Source organism: Otolemur garnettii, unplaced genomic scaffold, assembly GCF_000181295.1.
Source record: "Otolemur garnettii isolate 467f Iridium unplaced genomic scaffold, OtoGar3 scaffold00212, whole genome shotgun sequence".
In the NCBI taxonomy this organism is placed as follows: Eukaryota; Metazoa; Chordata; class Mammalia; order Primates; family Galagidae; genus Otolemur; species Otolemur garnettii.
In genome coordinates, this window is record NW_003852607.1 from 723632 (window position 1) to 739222 (window position 15591).

A 15591-nucleotide genomic window follows, 5' to 3' on the forward strand; every position below is an offset into this window, starting at 1 on the left:
TTCCTGTAGTCCCAGCTACTTGGGAGGCTGAGGCAAAATGATCACTTGAGCCCAAGAGTTTGAGGTTGCCGTAAGCTGTGACCACACTCTACTGAGGGACTCTGTCTCAAAAAAAAAAAAAATCACCAGGGGATATAAAATCATTGGATGAAAGAATTTCCCCATAGAATATCTATTAATTGCAAAGAGAATAAAAGCCTCCTTTATCGCAAAAGAACCTGGGAGATACATGTACCACCTGAACCACGCGGTAGAAGCTGATATCAACAATAACAGGGCAGACTCACTACACGTGGCTGCTGGGAAGAGAGGCTGAGCAAGCCACTGCTTCATTTATGTAGTGTTCCTGCTGAGACTGTGTAACCTGAATCCACTCCTGAGGACGCCCTGGGACATTCTACGCCACCACTGGCTGTACTCTTCAAAAACATCAACATGAAAGACAGAAAGAAGAAAAAAAACAGAGTGGAGGAACTATATAAAAAGATAAAAGGGGACTACAGAGACACAATAGAGAAACGCAAAGCGTGATCTTAGATTGGAACCTGAATGGGGAAAAAGTGACAATAAAAGACAGTGTTGAAGCCATCGGTGGAATGCTGAGTAAGGACTGTGCATTAGCTATGGTATCACATAAACGTTAAACTTCCTGACTGTGATGATGGTGCTGTGGTTACACAAGAGAGTGCTCTTGTTCTTAAGAGGTACATGCTGAAGTATTTAGGGGTGAGGTGTTTGAAGCTTATATTCAAGCAATCCCATATATGTGTGTGTGTGTATGTTTTATGGGCATGCATATGTATAATATATGTATACTTGTGTGTACACACAGGTATGTATTATGTATATACAGGGTGTCTGTAAAGTTCGTGTGCAATTAAAAATTGCATACTATTTAAAATTGCACATGAACTTTATGGCCACCCTGTATAACACATGTGTACACACATAAATATAGAAAGAGAGTAAGAGAAAGGCAAATGTGGCAAAATGTTAAAAAAAAAAAAAAGAAACAAAGAAAAAACTAGTCTCTGGCCAGGTGTGATGGTTCACACCTGTAATCCTAGCACTGTGGGAGATGGAGGTGGGAAGATGACTTGAGCTCAGGAGCTGGAGACCAGCTGAGCAAAAGTGAGACCCCATCTCTACTAAAAATAGAAAAACTAGCCAGGCACCTGTAGTCTCAGCTACTCAGGAAACTGAGGCAAGAGGATTGCTTAAGCCCAGGAGTTTGAGGTTGCTGTGAGCTATGATGCCTCCGCAGTACTCTATCCAGAGCAATAGAGTGAGATTATTTCAAAAACAAACCAACTCATTAGCAATAACAACAAAACTGGTTCTAGTGAAGGAAATTTTAGTCCATTGTGTTATTTTTGCAACTTTTCTGTGGTTTAAAAATAACCTTTTTCAGCCTTGGTGCCTGTAGCACAGCGCTTGCGGCACCAACCTCATGGACTGAGGGTGGCAGGTTCGAACCCAGCCTGGGCTAGCTAATCAACTGCAACAAAGAAAAAATAGCCAGGCTCGGTGCCTTTGGCTCAAGTGGCTAAGGTGCCAGCCACATACACCTAAGGTGAAGGGTTCGTATCCAGCCCAGACCTGCCAAACAACAATGACAGCTGCAACCAAAAAACAGCCAGGTGTTGTGGTGGGCACCTGTAGTCCCAGCTACTTGGGAGGCAGAGGCAGGAGAATCTCTTGAACCCAGGAGTTGGAGGGTGCTGTGAGCTGTGATGCCATGACACTCTACCAAGGGTGACATGGTGAGATGCTGTCTCAATAAAAAACCTTGTTCAAATGAAAAGTTTGTTTAAAATAAAAATGGGTATCTCTAAATAGGATTTTTTTCAAGGTACCAAAGTGTTATCCTGCAAATTACTTATTCCTTGTAAAAGGAAAAGCTTCTCTTTTTGGTGGCGCACTTAATGGACATCACCTTTACTAAGGGTTCAAACTTTATACAGCTCCCAGCAGGACAGCCTGGCATAGTTTGCTACCTGCAGTGCTGTGATACAAAGCACACCAAGGCAGCACCTCCAACTTGCCAATTTGGAGGGTTTTGCCAATGATATTCAACCTGAAGGTAATCAAGCCTCTATTCTAGAGATAACTTTTAGGTTACAGAAAATACAAGGAAAAGAAACAATGAAACAGATCCAGGATGGGGGCTACTATACAGAATATCATAAGGTCTTCAGGAGGATGAAGACATGGACCAAACTGCCAACATCTGAACCAGTGACCAATGACCAGGCTGCACATCTCCTGATCTTGTAAATACAGCAGGATGTAAACAGCACCACCTATCTCTGAAGGGTTCTTGCCAAACACACACACAAAAAACCTGGATCCATCTAAGCTTCTTTTTAGATCTTCATTTACAAAAAACCACAAGACTGGATGAACATAGTAAACCACAAAACGAGAATGCAATTGGAAAACTCCAGAATGTGAGAATTCTATACAACAAAAGACCAGATTTCTCCAAAAAGTAAATGGCAAGGAGAAAATAGAAGAGGGACTATTTTAGACTAAAAGAGGCTTCAGAGATATATCAACTAAATGCCCATGTGGAATTTGGATCTAGATTTGCAACAAACTAACTATAAAAAGGCATTTATGAAACCAATGGGGAAGAGCAATCGCTAACTAAATATGATATTAAGCAATCGTTCTTATTTGTTTGGGCTTGATAATGGCATTATGGTTATATTAAATAAAAGAGAACTTGTAATGCAGTGATACACTGAAATATTTGTGAATAAAATTAGTTGATTCCTGAGACTGGCTTTAAAATAACATACTAAATGCAGAAGGGGGCATGGCAATATAGCTAGAAAAAGATTCACCATATGTTGGTAATTGTTGGAACTGAGTGAAGGATGTGTGGATTTCATTATAGTATTTGTTCTCTCTTTTTTATAATAAGATTTTTAAATTTCTTTTTCTTTTCTCTCTCTCTCTCTCTCTCTCTTCTCCCAGCCCCCACGATAAGATCTTGCTCTGTCATCCATGAGCAAGATCCAGTCACAGAGAAAGAGAGAGAGAGAGAGAGAGAACAGCATGGAGTACAGCATGGATGATCACAGCTCGCTGCAGCCTCAAACTCCCAGGCTCAAGTGATCCTCCTGCCTCAGCCTCTCAAGTAGATAGAAGTGTACACCACCACACCCAGCTGAGTTTTTTTTTTTTTTTTCGGGGATGGGGTCTTCCTATGTTGTCCAGACTGGTCTCAAACTTCTAGCCTTAAGCCATCCTCCACTTTGCCCTCCCCCCAAAGTCCTGGGATTAGAGACTTGAGCCACTGCAGTGAGATATATTTTAAAAGGAAGTGCTGTGAAAAAAATAGTGGGGGAACTTGTCTAGACTAAAAGAGACTTATTGGCCAGGCACGGTGGGTTCAAACTTTATACAGCTAGAAGCACCTATCCTAGAACTCTCGAAGTCTCAGGCAGGAGGATGGCTTGAGCTCAGAAGTTCAAGACCAGCCTGAGCAAAAATGAGACCTTGTCTCTACCAAAAACAGGGAAAAAAATTTAGCCAGGCATTGTGGTGTGCACCTGCAGTCCCAGGTATGTGGGAGGATGAGGCAGGAGGATTAGTAGAGCCCACAAATTCAAGGTTGCAGTTAGCTGATGACTCCAGTGCACTTTATCCAGGGTTACACAGTGAGACTTTGTCTTTAAATACATACATACATCCATACTAAAATAAAATAGGCTGGCTAAGCGCCTGTAGCTCAGTGGTTAGGACGTTAGCCACGTGCACTGGGGCTGGTGGGTTTGAACTCGGCCTGGGCCTGCTAAACAACAATGACAATGACAACAACAAAATTAGTCAGGTGTTGTGGCGGGCACCTATAGTCCCAGCTATTTGAGAGGCTGAGAGAATCACTTTAGCCTAAAAGTTTAAGGTTGTTGTGAGCTGTGACGCCACGGCACTCTACTAAGGATGACATAGTGAGACTGCTTCAAATAAATAAATAAATAAATAAAATAGACTTATTAACCAAATGCCATATATTGCCATAGACTGAATCCTGGTTCTGGGAGGAAAGCCATAAAAGACATACTTGAAACAACTGCAACAGTTTAAAAAGGGATTAAATTATACAACAGACTTATGGTAAAATTACTAGGTCTGGTAGTGCTGTTGTACTTACGTAGAATGTTCTTATTCTTAAAAGATGCATACTACCATTTTCCTTTTAGAGGAAACTATTATGACACCCACAATTTATGTTCAAATGGTAAAGCCAAAAAAAATATGAGTGTAGTGTGTCTAAAAGAGGGAGAAAAGGATGAAGAGAGAGAGGAAGAAAATAAATCCAAACATTTGTAACATTTGAATGATTCAGGTGGATGGAATACAGTAAGGACTTCTCCATCACTCTTTTCCCTAACTTGTGTTATTTTTCTTTGTAGCACCTATCACCACGTTATAATTAGTAACATTATATTCTCTATTCATTACTTTTGATTCTCTCTCTTCCACCCCCACTAGAATGCTAGGAACACCAGGATGCTAGAAACTAGTCCACCTTGTCCACTAGTGCACTTCTAGCAGCTAGCACAGTATCCAGCACATAATAAATATTAGTTGGATGGACAAATAGATTTGCCATAGAGCTGGGACGTCTAGAAGAGCTCATCTATTCTAAATGCCACCATGCCTCTCTCTCTTCCAAGAATTACCCTTCTCTTGCTCTGAACTTCCATAACATTTTCAACTTCTAGTATTCCATAATTTTGAGACTCAAGAAAAGAGAGACCATCAAGTTTTACATGGTGATATAGCTGAGACAGGCCTTGAAATATGGGCAGGTTTATAAGAAAGGGCTACCTAGGGATGTCCAGAAACCACACTTGCTCAGGGATTCACTCACTCAAATGCAGAGGAGTCAGCTTGATTTCTCTCCCTCTCTCCCCCCTCATCCATCAAGAATGGCCACTTGAAAATGATCAACTCATGTCCATGTTACTTCCTGAATCTGTCATAAGTCCAACCCCCTTTTTGCATTTATAGATCCTTTACCGCAGCTTAGACCTTATCTTCTGTGCCTATCCCAGTGCTCCAAAATCCTTGTCTATCATTCTAAAACCCACAGCAGACTCTGCCTCTCCCTGCTCAAAACTTCTTGGCTCTCTGCTTGGCTCTCTCCTTGGCTCTCCACAGGAGAATGTATCCATTCTCCAGCCTGACATCCAAGCTCTCTGTGGTCTGGTTCCTGCTGACTACTTCTTCCTCACCCTTCATTCCAGCCCTAGACATAAAGCCCATGTTTCATGTTATGGCTCTAAATAACTAATGTTCTCCATAAGCAGAGTCAGAACCATGGTGGGATGAGAAGAAAACAAACATTTTTAATGAAAAAGAGATATTGTTTCTTTCCCTTTTTTTTTTTTTTTCTGAGACAGAGTCTCAATCTGTCACCCAGATTAGAGTGCCATGGCCTCAGCCTAGGTTACAGCAACCTCAAACTCCTGGGCTCAAGCAATCCTTCTGCCTCAGCCTCCTGAATAGCTGGGACTACAGTACAGGCACCCACCACAATGCCCAGCTAATTTTTCTATATTTAGTAGAGACAGGGTCTTACTCTGGCTCAGGCTGGTCTAGAACTCCTGAGCTCAATGGATCCTCTTGCCTCTGCCCCTCACAGTGCTAGGATTGCAGGCTTCTTTCTTTTTCCTTTCTTCCTTTCTCTTTTTCTCTCTTTCTTTCTTTTAAGACAAGGTCTGGCTATACCGCTCAGGCTGGCCTTGAACCCCTGGCCTCATGCATCCTCCTAGCTCAGTGTCTAAGAGTCCCTGAGACCATAAGCACACAACACACTACCACACCTGACTTGCTTTTTTCTTTTTAATAAGTCATTGTCATTCCTTTTCCTTCCTGGCCATTTAACATTGGCTCTGGTTTTCCAAAAATAACCTTCTTTTCCCTTTCTCTCCTGTACTCTTGTTCTCCCTCCCCTCCTCCTTTCTATCTCTGCAACCCAACTCTCTTACTTGCCTCCCACTTCCTCAACTACATCTGCTTTGTGATTCTTAAAGCGCAGTAGGCAAGAATTATCCACAGTCCAAATTGAATGGAACCCACCTGCCTTTAGAACAATAAAATTTCAGGACCATGGAGAGTTGCACTCATATCCGCCTCTGTCTTAGATGCTTTATAAGGCCTTAACATATTTTGTTCTTCACTTGAGAATTTCCTCCTCACTCTTTTAGTATCAACTTAGATGTTACCTCTTCTTGGACGCCCTCCCTGCTTACTCCCACCCCCCCTATACTATGCAGCTACCTCGGGTTAACACACCTTCCTTTTCTCAAGATACACCAGGCTGTCAGTCATCTATTCTACACTCATTCACTTTACAAATACTTTAGTGACTACTTTGTATAAGCAACTATTCTAGACCCCACCGATGCAAATATAAACACGTTTGAAGAGGTCCCTACGCTTGTGGAGTTTATATTCTTGTAGAAGGAGACACAAAACAAATAAGATGACAATGGCAATAAGCACTATGAAAAAAGTATGAACTGGGGGATGTGATGAATAGTACAGTGGGGGAAAGGCAACATTAGGTATCAAAGAGGAAAACGTGTGAGCCCTATGAAAAATCAGAGGGTAGAGACTTCCAAGCAGGGAGGAATAATGACTGTTAAAGTCCTGACATGAGGCAGAGATTAGCATTTTCAAGGAGAAGAATGAGGCCAGAGTGGCTGAAGTTATAAGCAATGCAGAGAGTGTTCATGAGTTAGAGATGAGGTCAGAGACCTGAGCAGTAGCCAAATCATAAAAGACCTTGCAGCCGAGAGTGAGGAGCTTGGTCATGTTGTAATTGCAGTGGGGATTTATTGTAGGGATTTCAGCCTATGTGAAAAGCTTTCATTGACATGTCATTGGAGGCTATTCTGTGATTTACTATATTTGGGCTTTTGTTTGAGGTTCATTTATGTCTTCACATCCAAGGACAGGGCCTGGTATGCAGGATGTCCCATGACTGAGTGAATTAGCAGATCACACTGAGGATCAGGGGTTAATATGGGGCACACATGGGCATGCCTCTTGTGGCCTGGAAAAAGAAAATCAATGTCACTCTAGCTTCCTCCCCAAGTCTCTTGCCAGCTATATCCGGTCATCATCTGGTTCTATTGATTCTTCTCTCTCACGTGGCTGTCCAATCCCCTTTTTCTCACATCTCCAGCCAAACCACAGACCTCATCTTCTATTGCCTGGACCATGCCCCAGGCTTCTTCCCAGTTTGCCCATGTCTAGTCTCTCGCCCTTTAGTCTGTCCCCAACACAGGTCCCTAAGAGATGTTTAATGCCCAGTTTTGTCCTTATCACTCCCCTGCTCCAACCCTCACACCCCTTTCTCTAGAATCCAATGCCAATTCCACCAGTGACATGACCTATGGCAACTCCTGTCTGTCTCTGTCACTCTCACTGCCTTTGTTTCCTCATTGGGAACATGAGGTAGTTGGACCAGGTCATCACATTCCATGATCTGAGTATTGCTAATTTTTCCATCCTTAACCTCTCCTATTAAATCTCCTTCTCTTGTAATTTGTAATGTTGGTGGGGCAGTGTACTGCCATGGGGAGGAGCCTGGGTTGGAATCTTACCTCCTCTACTGAACAACTTAACCCCTGACCACAACTATTTCCTCAGTGGTAAAATGGAGATATTAATGGTACCTACCTTATAGGGAGAAGAAAAATAAATAGCTTCATATATGTAAAGTACTTACGACTGCCTGGACCACCCTGGCACTCAGTAAAGCTGGGTGTCACTACCACTACTACTATTGCAGGTACTACTGTTACTACTAATTTATTTCAAACTATTACATGTTGAATACTTACTCTTACAGCCCAGGTACTGGTTCAGACCCTCTTTCCATCTATTTCAGCCCACTACCAGCTTTGCATGGTTTATAAGATAAGCATAGTTTTTAACCTTTTTATTTTATTTTATTTTATTTTATTTACTTATTTATTTATTAAATAAAGAGTCTCACTATGTCACCCTTGGTATAGTGTCATGGCGTCACAGCTCATAGCAACCACCAACTCCTGGGCTTAAGCGATTCTCTTGCCTCAGCCTCCCAAGTAGCTGGGACTACATGCGTCCACCACAACACCCCACTTTTTGTTGCAGTTGTCATTGCTATTTAGCTGGCACAGGCCAAGTTTCAACCCACCAGCCTGGGTGTATGTGGCCAGAGATCTACCCACTGAGCTACAGGCGCTGCCCACTTTTATCTTTTAAAATGGTGAGAAAAAGAAAACCAAAAGAAAAACAATATTTCATATACATGAAAATTACATTGAATTCAAATTTCAAGGTCCAGAAATAAAACATTCCTAGAACATAGATGCTCCTACTGGTTATACCTAACAGCTCTTGAAACAACAGCCAAGTTGTGTAAAGGCAGAATTGCATAGCTGTATCAGAGACCCTGTGTCTTGCGAAACCTAAAATATTTACCATCTGGTCCTAAGCAGAAGTTTGCTGACTGCTGACCAAGATTTGTCTTCTCACCAACTGCACAAAGGCTGGCTGTAGGTCACACACTGAGTCAGTGATAGTGGTAGGATTTGTACCCAGATCTTTCTAAGTTCATAACATGTGTCACTATCCTCCACAAGCTTGACAGCACATGACTGGATACTGTGGGGTCAAGTGCATAGGTCATAGTCTATGAAATGAGCTTAAGGCAGCAGATTCAATTTCTTCCAAATTACTCTATCTTGTTACATCAGAGAGCTGACTTCCAGCCCTCTTGTACCATTACCATCAGCCTGACCCCGGGCAGTCAGTTCTTGGTGCAGTGTTGATCTCAGCATGGGTTTTGGAATCACAATACCCTAGCTTCTCATTCCAGTTCCACAGACATTGACTAGCTGTGTTGTTTCTTACCGTGAGCAATGAAACTTTCCTTATCAAGTTTTGGGCGGGTTGAATAAAAATCCCTATGCTACCTAATTTTGCCCCACTTTTCTCTCTAGGCCACTATTTTTCCATCTGAAAATGATGAGACCTTTCTGCTCCAACACTCTGGGATTGTGATATTCTACATGTCTTATTTTAGCTCAGTGTCTGGCTCCACATTCCGTGATTCAAGTTTGCACGGAGATTGCACCCTTGTTTCCCTGAAAAAGGTCTCATCAGGTTAGGTTAAAGGCATGGGGGAGGTTTAACCTGGAGGAAGCTGGATGAGGAGCAGGGAAGAGACTGGAGGAGGAGGGGATATTTGAAGATCCCGCTTCAATATTTGCACAGTAGACTGGAAGGAGGGAGCCAAGTGCAGGCCCCAGGGGACAGAATGGAGATGAGACATATAGTGGGGTTTGTTCATGAAGTACCAACTGAATTACAAGGGCCTGATTTGAGTTTAATTAAATTATGTTGAATTAATTTGAATTGAATCGAAGAACAAAGCCAGAATCAGCTGGGGTTAGTTGAGCTGACTGGAAGGATTTAAATGTGTTTGAGCTGTGTTGATTTAGGTTGAGCTGAGCTAAGCTGGGTTGGGTTGGACTGAGCTGAAATGCGATAGAGGGTAACATCCAGAAAAAAAACTCTACCAGAACTCTGGATACTCAGGGCCTGTAGCATCAGTTTATGCTGGTATCTTGGGCAACTTACTACACAATTCTGGGCCTCAGTACCCCCATTTTATCAAGCAGGTGCTAACAATAACTCCCAGTTGGAGAAGTTATGAGATAAGTGTGAAATCACACATGCAGAAGTGCCTTGTACCTCAAAAGAGACAGAGAGTGAAAAAAAAAAAAAAACACCCTGTAAACAAACATTGAACTCAAGCTAATGACATGCATAGTGATGTATTTAGGGTAAAGTGTCCTGATGTCTGAAACTTACTTTGAGATGCATCCGAAAAATAAGATGGACTGACGGGTGGTTATGAAATACAGACAGATGGACGTATTCAGAGTAATGGAAGTCTGGTGATACATTAATGGTTGACTCTAAGTAGTGGGTACATGGGGGTTCGCTACAAAATTCTTTTGACTTCTCTGTTTATTTGAAAAAAAATTAAATAAGATGTTACAGAAAATAAAGAGCCTTGTAAACTGTTAATTGCTAAAATATCAGAAGCAGTTAAAAATACAGCTTCTGGAGGCGAATTGCGTGAGTTTGATTCCCAGCTCTGCCTCTCACTAGTTGTATGGCCCTGAGCAAATGACTTCATCGCTCTCTGAGTGTTTGTTTCCATATCTGCAAAATGGGGCTATTAATAGTATTTACCTCATAGGGTGGTTGTATCAGAACAGAGCCTGGTACCTAATTAGCACCCAATAAGCATTTGCTATGATTTCTTCCTCTAAACAAAGTTGTGTAATGGACACTGATATCTCCATTTCACGGAGAAGGAAAGTAGGACTCAGAGAGGGTCTGCAATTCCTCCCAGGTCACACAGCAAGGAAGTGGCTAAGTGGAAGAGAGATCACAGATTCTTGAAACTTGAAACAGTCCCCCAGACCATAAGTTCTTTCCTTGGGCTCACCCGATAGGATGAAGAAGATGCCAGAAACGAAGGCCAAGATGGTCCTCTGTGGGCGGATGTGGCCGATGTTGCTGATGACGAAGGCCGTGAATACGAGGAAGAGACTGACCATGGGGAAGGGGGTGGCTGTGCGCACTGTCTCTGGGGGAAGGGGACGAGGAGAAGCAGGAGGTGAGGGGGACTCTCCAGCACTACACTGACCCCATTCCCTTGACCTCTCTGATTCCACCACTTCTTGCCTCTCGGTTTGGTTCCTCCCCTTTCCCACTAACTCGTCCCCTTTCTCAGATAATTCCACTGATGGCCCCACCCCTTCACTCAGGCCCCACCTCCTTGGATTGAGCCCCTCCCCTTCCTGCTGAATCCTCCCTACCACCCAGACCCGGCTCTTCCAAGCCTCTCATTTCTTCCCACTTCTCCATACCTAACCGCCTGCCTTCTCTCAAGCTTCCACTCTATCCCTTTCCACCCTATTCCCTGGTCCTGCCCTTTCTCCCAAGACTCGTGATGCCGTTTTGCTTCCTTGTTGTCTAGGCGCCCCCACATCCCCTCACTCAGAATATTCTCCGTGTTTTCCGTCACCAAGTTGATCTCTGGTTCAAGAAAATATTCCGAAGCCACACAGCGACCCTTCTCCCGACCTGAGGGGAACATAAAAAGGCCGGGCTGGATGAGAGGGTCCTAAGCTCTAGAGAGGCTTTCAGGGACAGGCAGGATAGTGGGGGTGGGGGGAGGACCTGGGGACGAGAATTCCAAGCCTAAGGCCAGGAGGTCTCAGCTCCTCTTGTGAGCTCTCTAGAGACCCCTGGATAGAGGAGGAGAGGGCTGGACCCTGGACCCTAAGCAAAGAGAGGGCTGTGGACCAGACTCCTGGATCACTGGAGAGGACAGAGGTCTTGGTGGTCGCTGGAGGCATGAATTCTTTTTTTCTGAACTGAGACTACTGATTCTCAGGGAGGACTCCAGAGTTCCTAGGGGGTTTAGGAACCTGGAGTTTGTCAGAGCATAGCGCTTCTGGATCCAGGGAATAAAGAACTAGACTTTGGCACTCCTAGTATAAATTTGACCTTCCAGGAGAAAAACATGTTAAGTTTCTGGATTTCTGGAACCCAGGGAGTCTCTGTGGATAAGGATGCTCTGGTCCCACCAAGACAAAAATAGTGGAATGGAGGGCAGGAAACTGCTTTACCTGCAAAGAAGCAGACACGCCAGAGGCCAGCGTGCAGGGCCATCTTCACCTCCGTGGTCTGGTTCTGTGGCAACACTGTGCCCTCCTCCATGTACAGCCAGTAGTCAGTGCTGACCGCGATGCCCACGAGGAGCAGGCCACACGCACCAAACACACTGCTCAGCAGGGTCAGGGCACGACTGCTGCAGTGACTCATCCTCAGAGGCGGGGGGCGCCCTGCGGGGCCTGTGGGACCAGAGGCTACAATGGAAAGCCCTGATGGACTATTCAGAGTCCCAGCTCCATAGATCAACCCAGGATGCTGGACCCTTGCCAGGATACTCACTCCAAAAGCAAACTCTTTCACATTTGACCTCTGTGGGCTGACTCATGACCACAGGCCTGGACTCTGACTAGAGATACCAACTGTTGACCTTCAACCTCTGAAGTGGGCTTCCCACACCTGCTACCTTTGCTTTGGCTCTGGACCCACATCCTCAACCCTGGGATAAGATTTCCAACTATAACCTTCAGCTCAGACCCAGAAATTGAATCCTGACTCTAACCATATATCTAAACATAGGCCCCAAATATCAGAAATTCTGATCTAGACTTTTAGTCCCAGAATCAGGCCCACTCAAATCTAACCTCATATCCTCCCCTGAGATGCTAACCTTAGAAATCAGATCCCACCAGAACCCCTGACATAGAGCCTGGGCTGATGACTCAGAAATTATAAGGTTGATCAACAGCTTCAACTGTAGGACCTGGTAACCCTGACTCTGCCTGGATTGAAGCCCCCAGCTGTGAACACTAGACTCCAACAAGAATCTATAATTTCAACTCTTATGCTAGGACCTAGATACCTGGAACCACATTATTAGGTTTGGGCATAGGATGCTATACAACATGACCTGTCCAGAAACTCTAACCTTGCTACCCAAGCCAAGCTCCATGCTATCGCTTGGCACCCCGATACCTTCCCTTTGGACCCCATCTCTGAACTGCAGCCACAAATCTCCAAAGTGTGTCACTGACCAGGTTTCATGAACCCATACCCTGGCCTCAGACCCATGGCAGGCCTATCTAAGCCTTCTTGAGCAGAGGCTCCCCACCCCACCCCCAGTTCAGACTCTTGAACTTAGAACTTGACCCTTACACCTAATTCTAATACCAAGAACTTGGCTTATGATTTCTAACTTTGATCTTGTGCCTTGACCTCAATTTGACACCCCAATCCGAGATCACAACCCATGTCCAAGTTCCAGAACCCTAATTCCATCCTCCCTAGACAGGCACCTGAACCCAGACTGCTAGGACTCTTTCACAGGCTGCTGAAACACTGAACATTGGGACCCAGAGACCTGGACCCAGGATCTTGACTAGAGACACGAGAATATTAAAATCATGAGCTGGGATTCAACCTTACCCAGAATTCTAATGAGAGCACTGCAGTCAAACAAGGAGCTCTCATCCTTCCAACTAATAATCAGTGCTCTAACTAAAACTCCACTCAGAAATTCCAGGGCACCATCGTATGACCCCTAAACTTCCTACCAGAGATTCTGGACAAGGACTTTCAATCAAAGGCCCTCTCCAACATTCAACACCAAACCTAGACCCCCCGACACTGGACCCTCCAAGCAAGAGAACCCCAGTTCATAGCTGTGGTATTCCAAATTCTAATCGGCAACCCAGAGATTCCAACTAGGGATAGCCTCAGTTCAAGGACCCTTATCTGGGGAGGCGCCTGTGGCTCAAGGGGTAGAGCGCCAGCCCCATATTCCAGAGGTGGCGGGTTCAAACCCTGCCCCGGCCAAAAACTGCAACAACAACAACAACAAAGGACCCTTATCCACAACCTCACACTCCCTCCTTAAGAACTTTACCCCAGCTGTACAATCCCATGATTTGGGGCACTCAACTTGTGATCCTCAGCACATTTCAACCAGAGATCTCTACATCCCCAAATACCAGTGGGGATGGTATTTTAACTATGAAATATGGGACCCCTAAAACACTCCCCAATAATGCAATCAGGACAGGAGAACTCCATCTTTCTTAATCAGAATTCTTGTACCCTTAAAACTCTGCCCCACCCCATAGAGGACCATGGAGTCTGAGACATTCGCAACCCCTATCCCAACCCCCATCCCTCCCACCCTGCACTCCCAGCATCCAGAGCACACACACACACCCCTTTTTTCTGGAGGGCTCAGGGATAAAGAGTCTCTCAACGATCCGGCGAGGTTTTCCTCCCATCCCCCGCCAGGTGGCTCCGGGCTTGACCGTCAGCAGCCAGCCCCTCTCTCAACTCTCTCAGCTCAACCTAGCCACCCTGACTGCTTTAGTCCCAGATAGCTGACCTCAGCTTCCCCCATTTGCCCCTCCAACTCCTGGCTGGGACCTTGCCCATTCTCACTGTTCTCACTTCCCCATTTAAAACCCCCTCCTCTCTTGCTCCAATTTCTCCTCACTCGAAAGGGCCCGCCCAGATCTCTTTCTCCAGCCTTTCCTCCTTTGGGACCCTCTCCCCAGGCCTGGAGCCTCCTTCTAGTCCTTCTTTATCCGAGCCTCCCCTGGATTCAGGCACCTGGATCCCCGAGGTCCCATTCTTCAAGTCCTCAGCCCAAACTCCATTTCCCTTCAGTCTCATGAGAGGCTGTAATTCCCCCTTTCTAGACCCCTTCCTAGACTCACCCTTCTCTTAACCCGCCGAGATCCTCCGCCTTCCTCAAGACCCCTGCCTTCACCCTCCTTAGGGCCAACTGTCTCAGAGGCTCACACATTAACAGTACAGTTTCCCCACTCTTGGGACCCTCGGACCCGTCCTCCGGGATTGGCCAGGCCCAAATGTCCCTCCATTCACCATAGCCTGCCGAATTCGGGCATCCTGACCCGCCAGGATCTCATCCCTGGAGCCATTCGGGCTCCTTTTCGCCCCAACCCTGCTGGTGGACAGCTCCGGAGTCTCCCCCCTTTTGCTTCTAGGACCCTCCTTTCGCGCTCACCTCGCTCAGGGCTGGGCGGACGCTCCGGGCCGCGAGCCCCGCAGCCGCATGACCGGCCCCGCGGCTTCCCCCGGCCGCTACCGCCGCCACCGGGGTCGCCGGTGCCCGCGCCCCCCGCCCCCGCCCCGGAGCCCGGCGTCCCGGCCCCTCCCGACCTCCCACCCCCCACCCCCCGCGCCCGCGGCCTCACTCGGCGGTGGGAGCCGGGAGCAGAGACCGGCGGCCGCTCATTGGCTGCTGCGGAGGAGGGGAGGGGCGGAGAGGGAGGGGGAACGATGCAGGGAGGGAGGGAGATGGGCCTTGAGGATGGGGGAGGCAGAGAGAGAGAGAGAGAGAGAGAATAGAAACAGAGGCAGAGAGCCTGAGAGGCGCAAAGGCACGAAGAGAGACAGGGCAGATAGTCACACGGAGACCCTGAGACTGAGAAATTCAGAGACTCGCGTGTCTACAGACTGCAGAAGACAGAGAGACAAAGAGAGAGAAAAGGAGAGATAAGACGGAGTTTAGGACCCCCCACCACCACACACACACCACCACCACCTAGGCTCAGAGATTCTGAGGCCCTGAAGTGGAGAGGTCAGAGACCCAAAAAGAGACAGAAAGAGACAGAGACGCTCGGAGGCCTTGGGCTGAGAGATGCTGAGATGCAGAGACCTTGAGCTTGGAGAAGAGACAGAGGCAGAGAGAAGAGAGGAGAGAGAGAGAGAGAGACCCTGAGAAGGAGAGACAGCAGGGACAATCCGGGGGGGTCCCCTGATGAGAACTGGGGCTCTATCCAGGCCTTGGGTGGAGCCTGGGGTCTGGGCGGCTGGAGAAGCGGGAGGGGCGTCCCGGGCCGGGGTCCCCAGAGCAGCAGGCGGGCGCAGAGCTGAGCCGGG

At 46.3% G+C, this 15591-nt stretch overlaps 1 protein-coding gene across 1 annotated transcript in view; it reads right to left on the reverse strand.

Annotated features, from left to right (window-relative positions):
* Nucleotides 1-14889, reverse strand: part of CACNG7 (calcium voltage-gated channel auxiliary subunit gamma 7) — a 20770-nt gene extending 5881 nt beyond the window's left edge. Inside the window, exons 1-4 of the mRNA XM_003801581.2 lie at nt 14714-14889; nt 11724-11948; nt 11089-11175; nt 10535-10675 (exon numbers count right to left, since the gene is read on the reverse strand). Of these exons, the coding sequence (XP_003801629.1) occupies nt 10535-10675; nt 11089-11175; nt 11724-11919 (424 nt within the window). The 5' untranslated portion in view covers nt 11920-11948; nt 14714-14889. The remainder of the gene's footprint in view (nt 1-10534; nt 10676-11088; nt 11176-11723; nt 11949-14713) is intronic.
* Between the last annotated feature and the right edge of the window lie 702 nt (nt 14890-15591).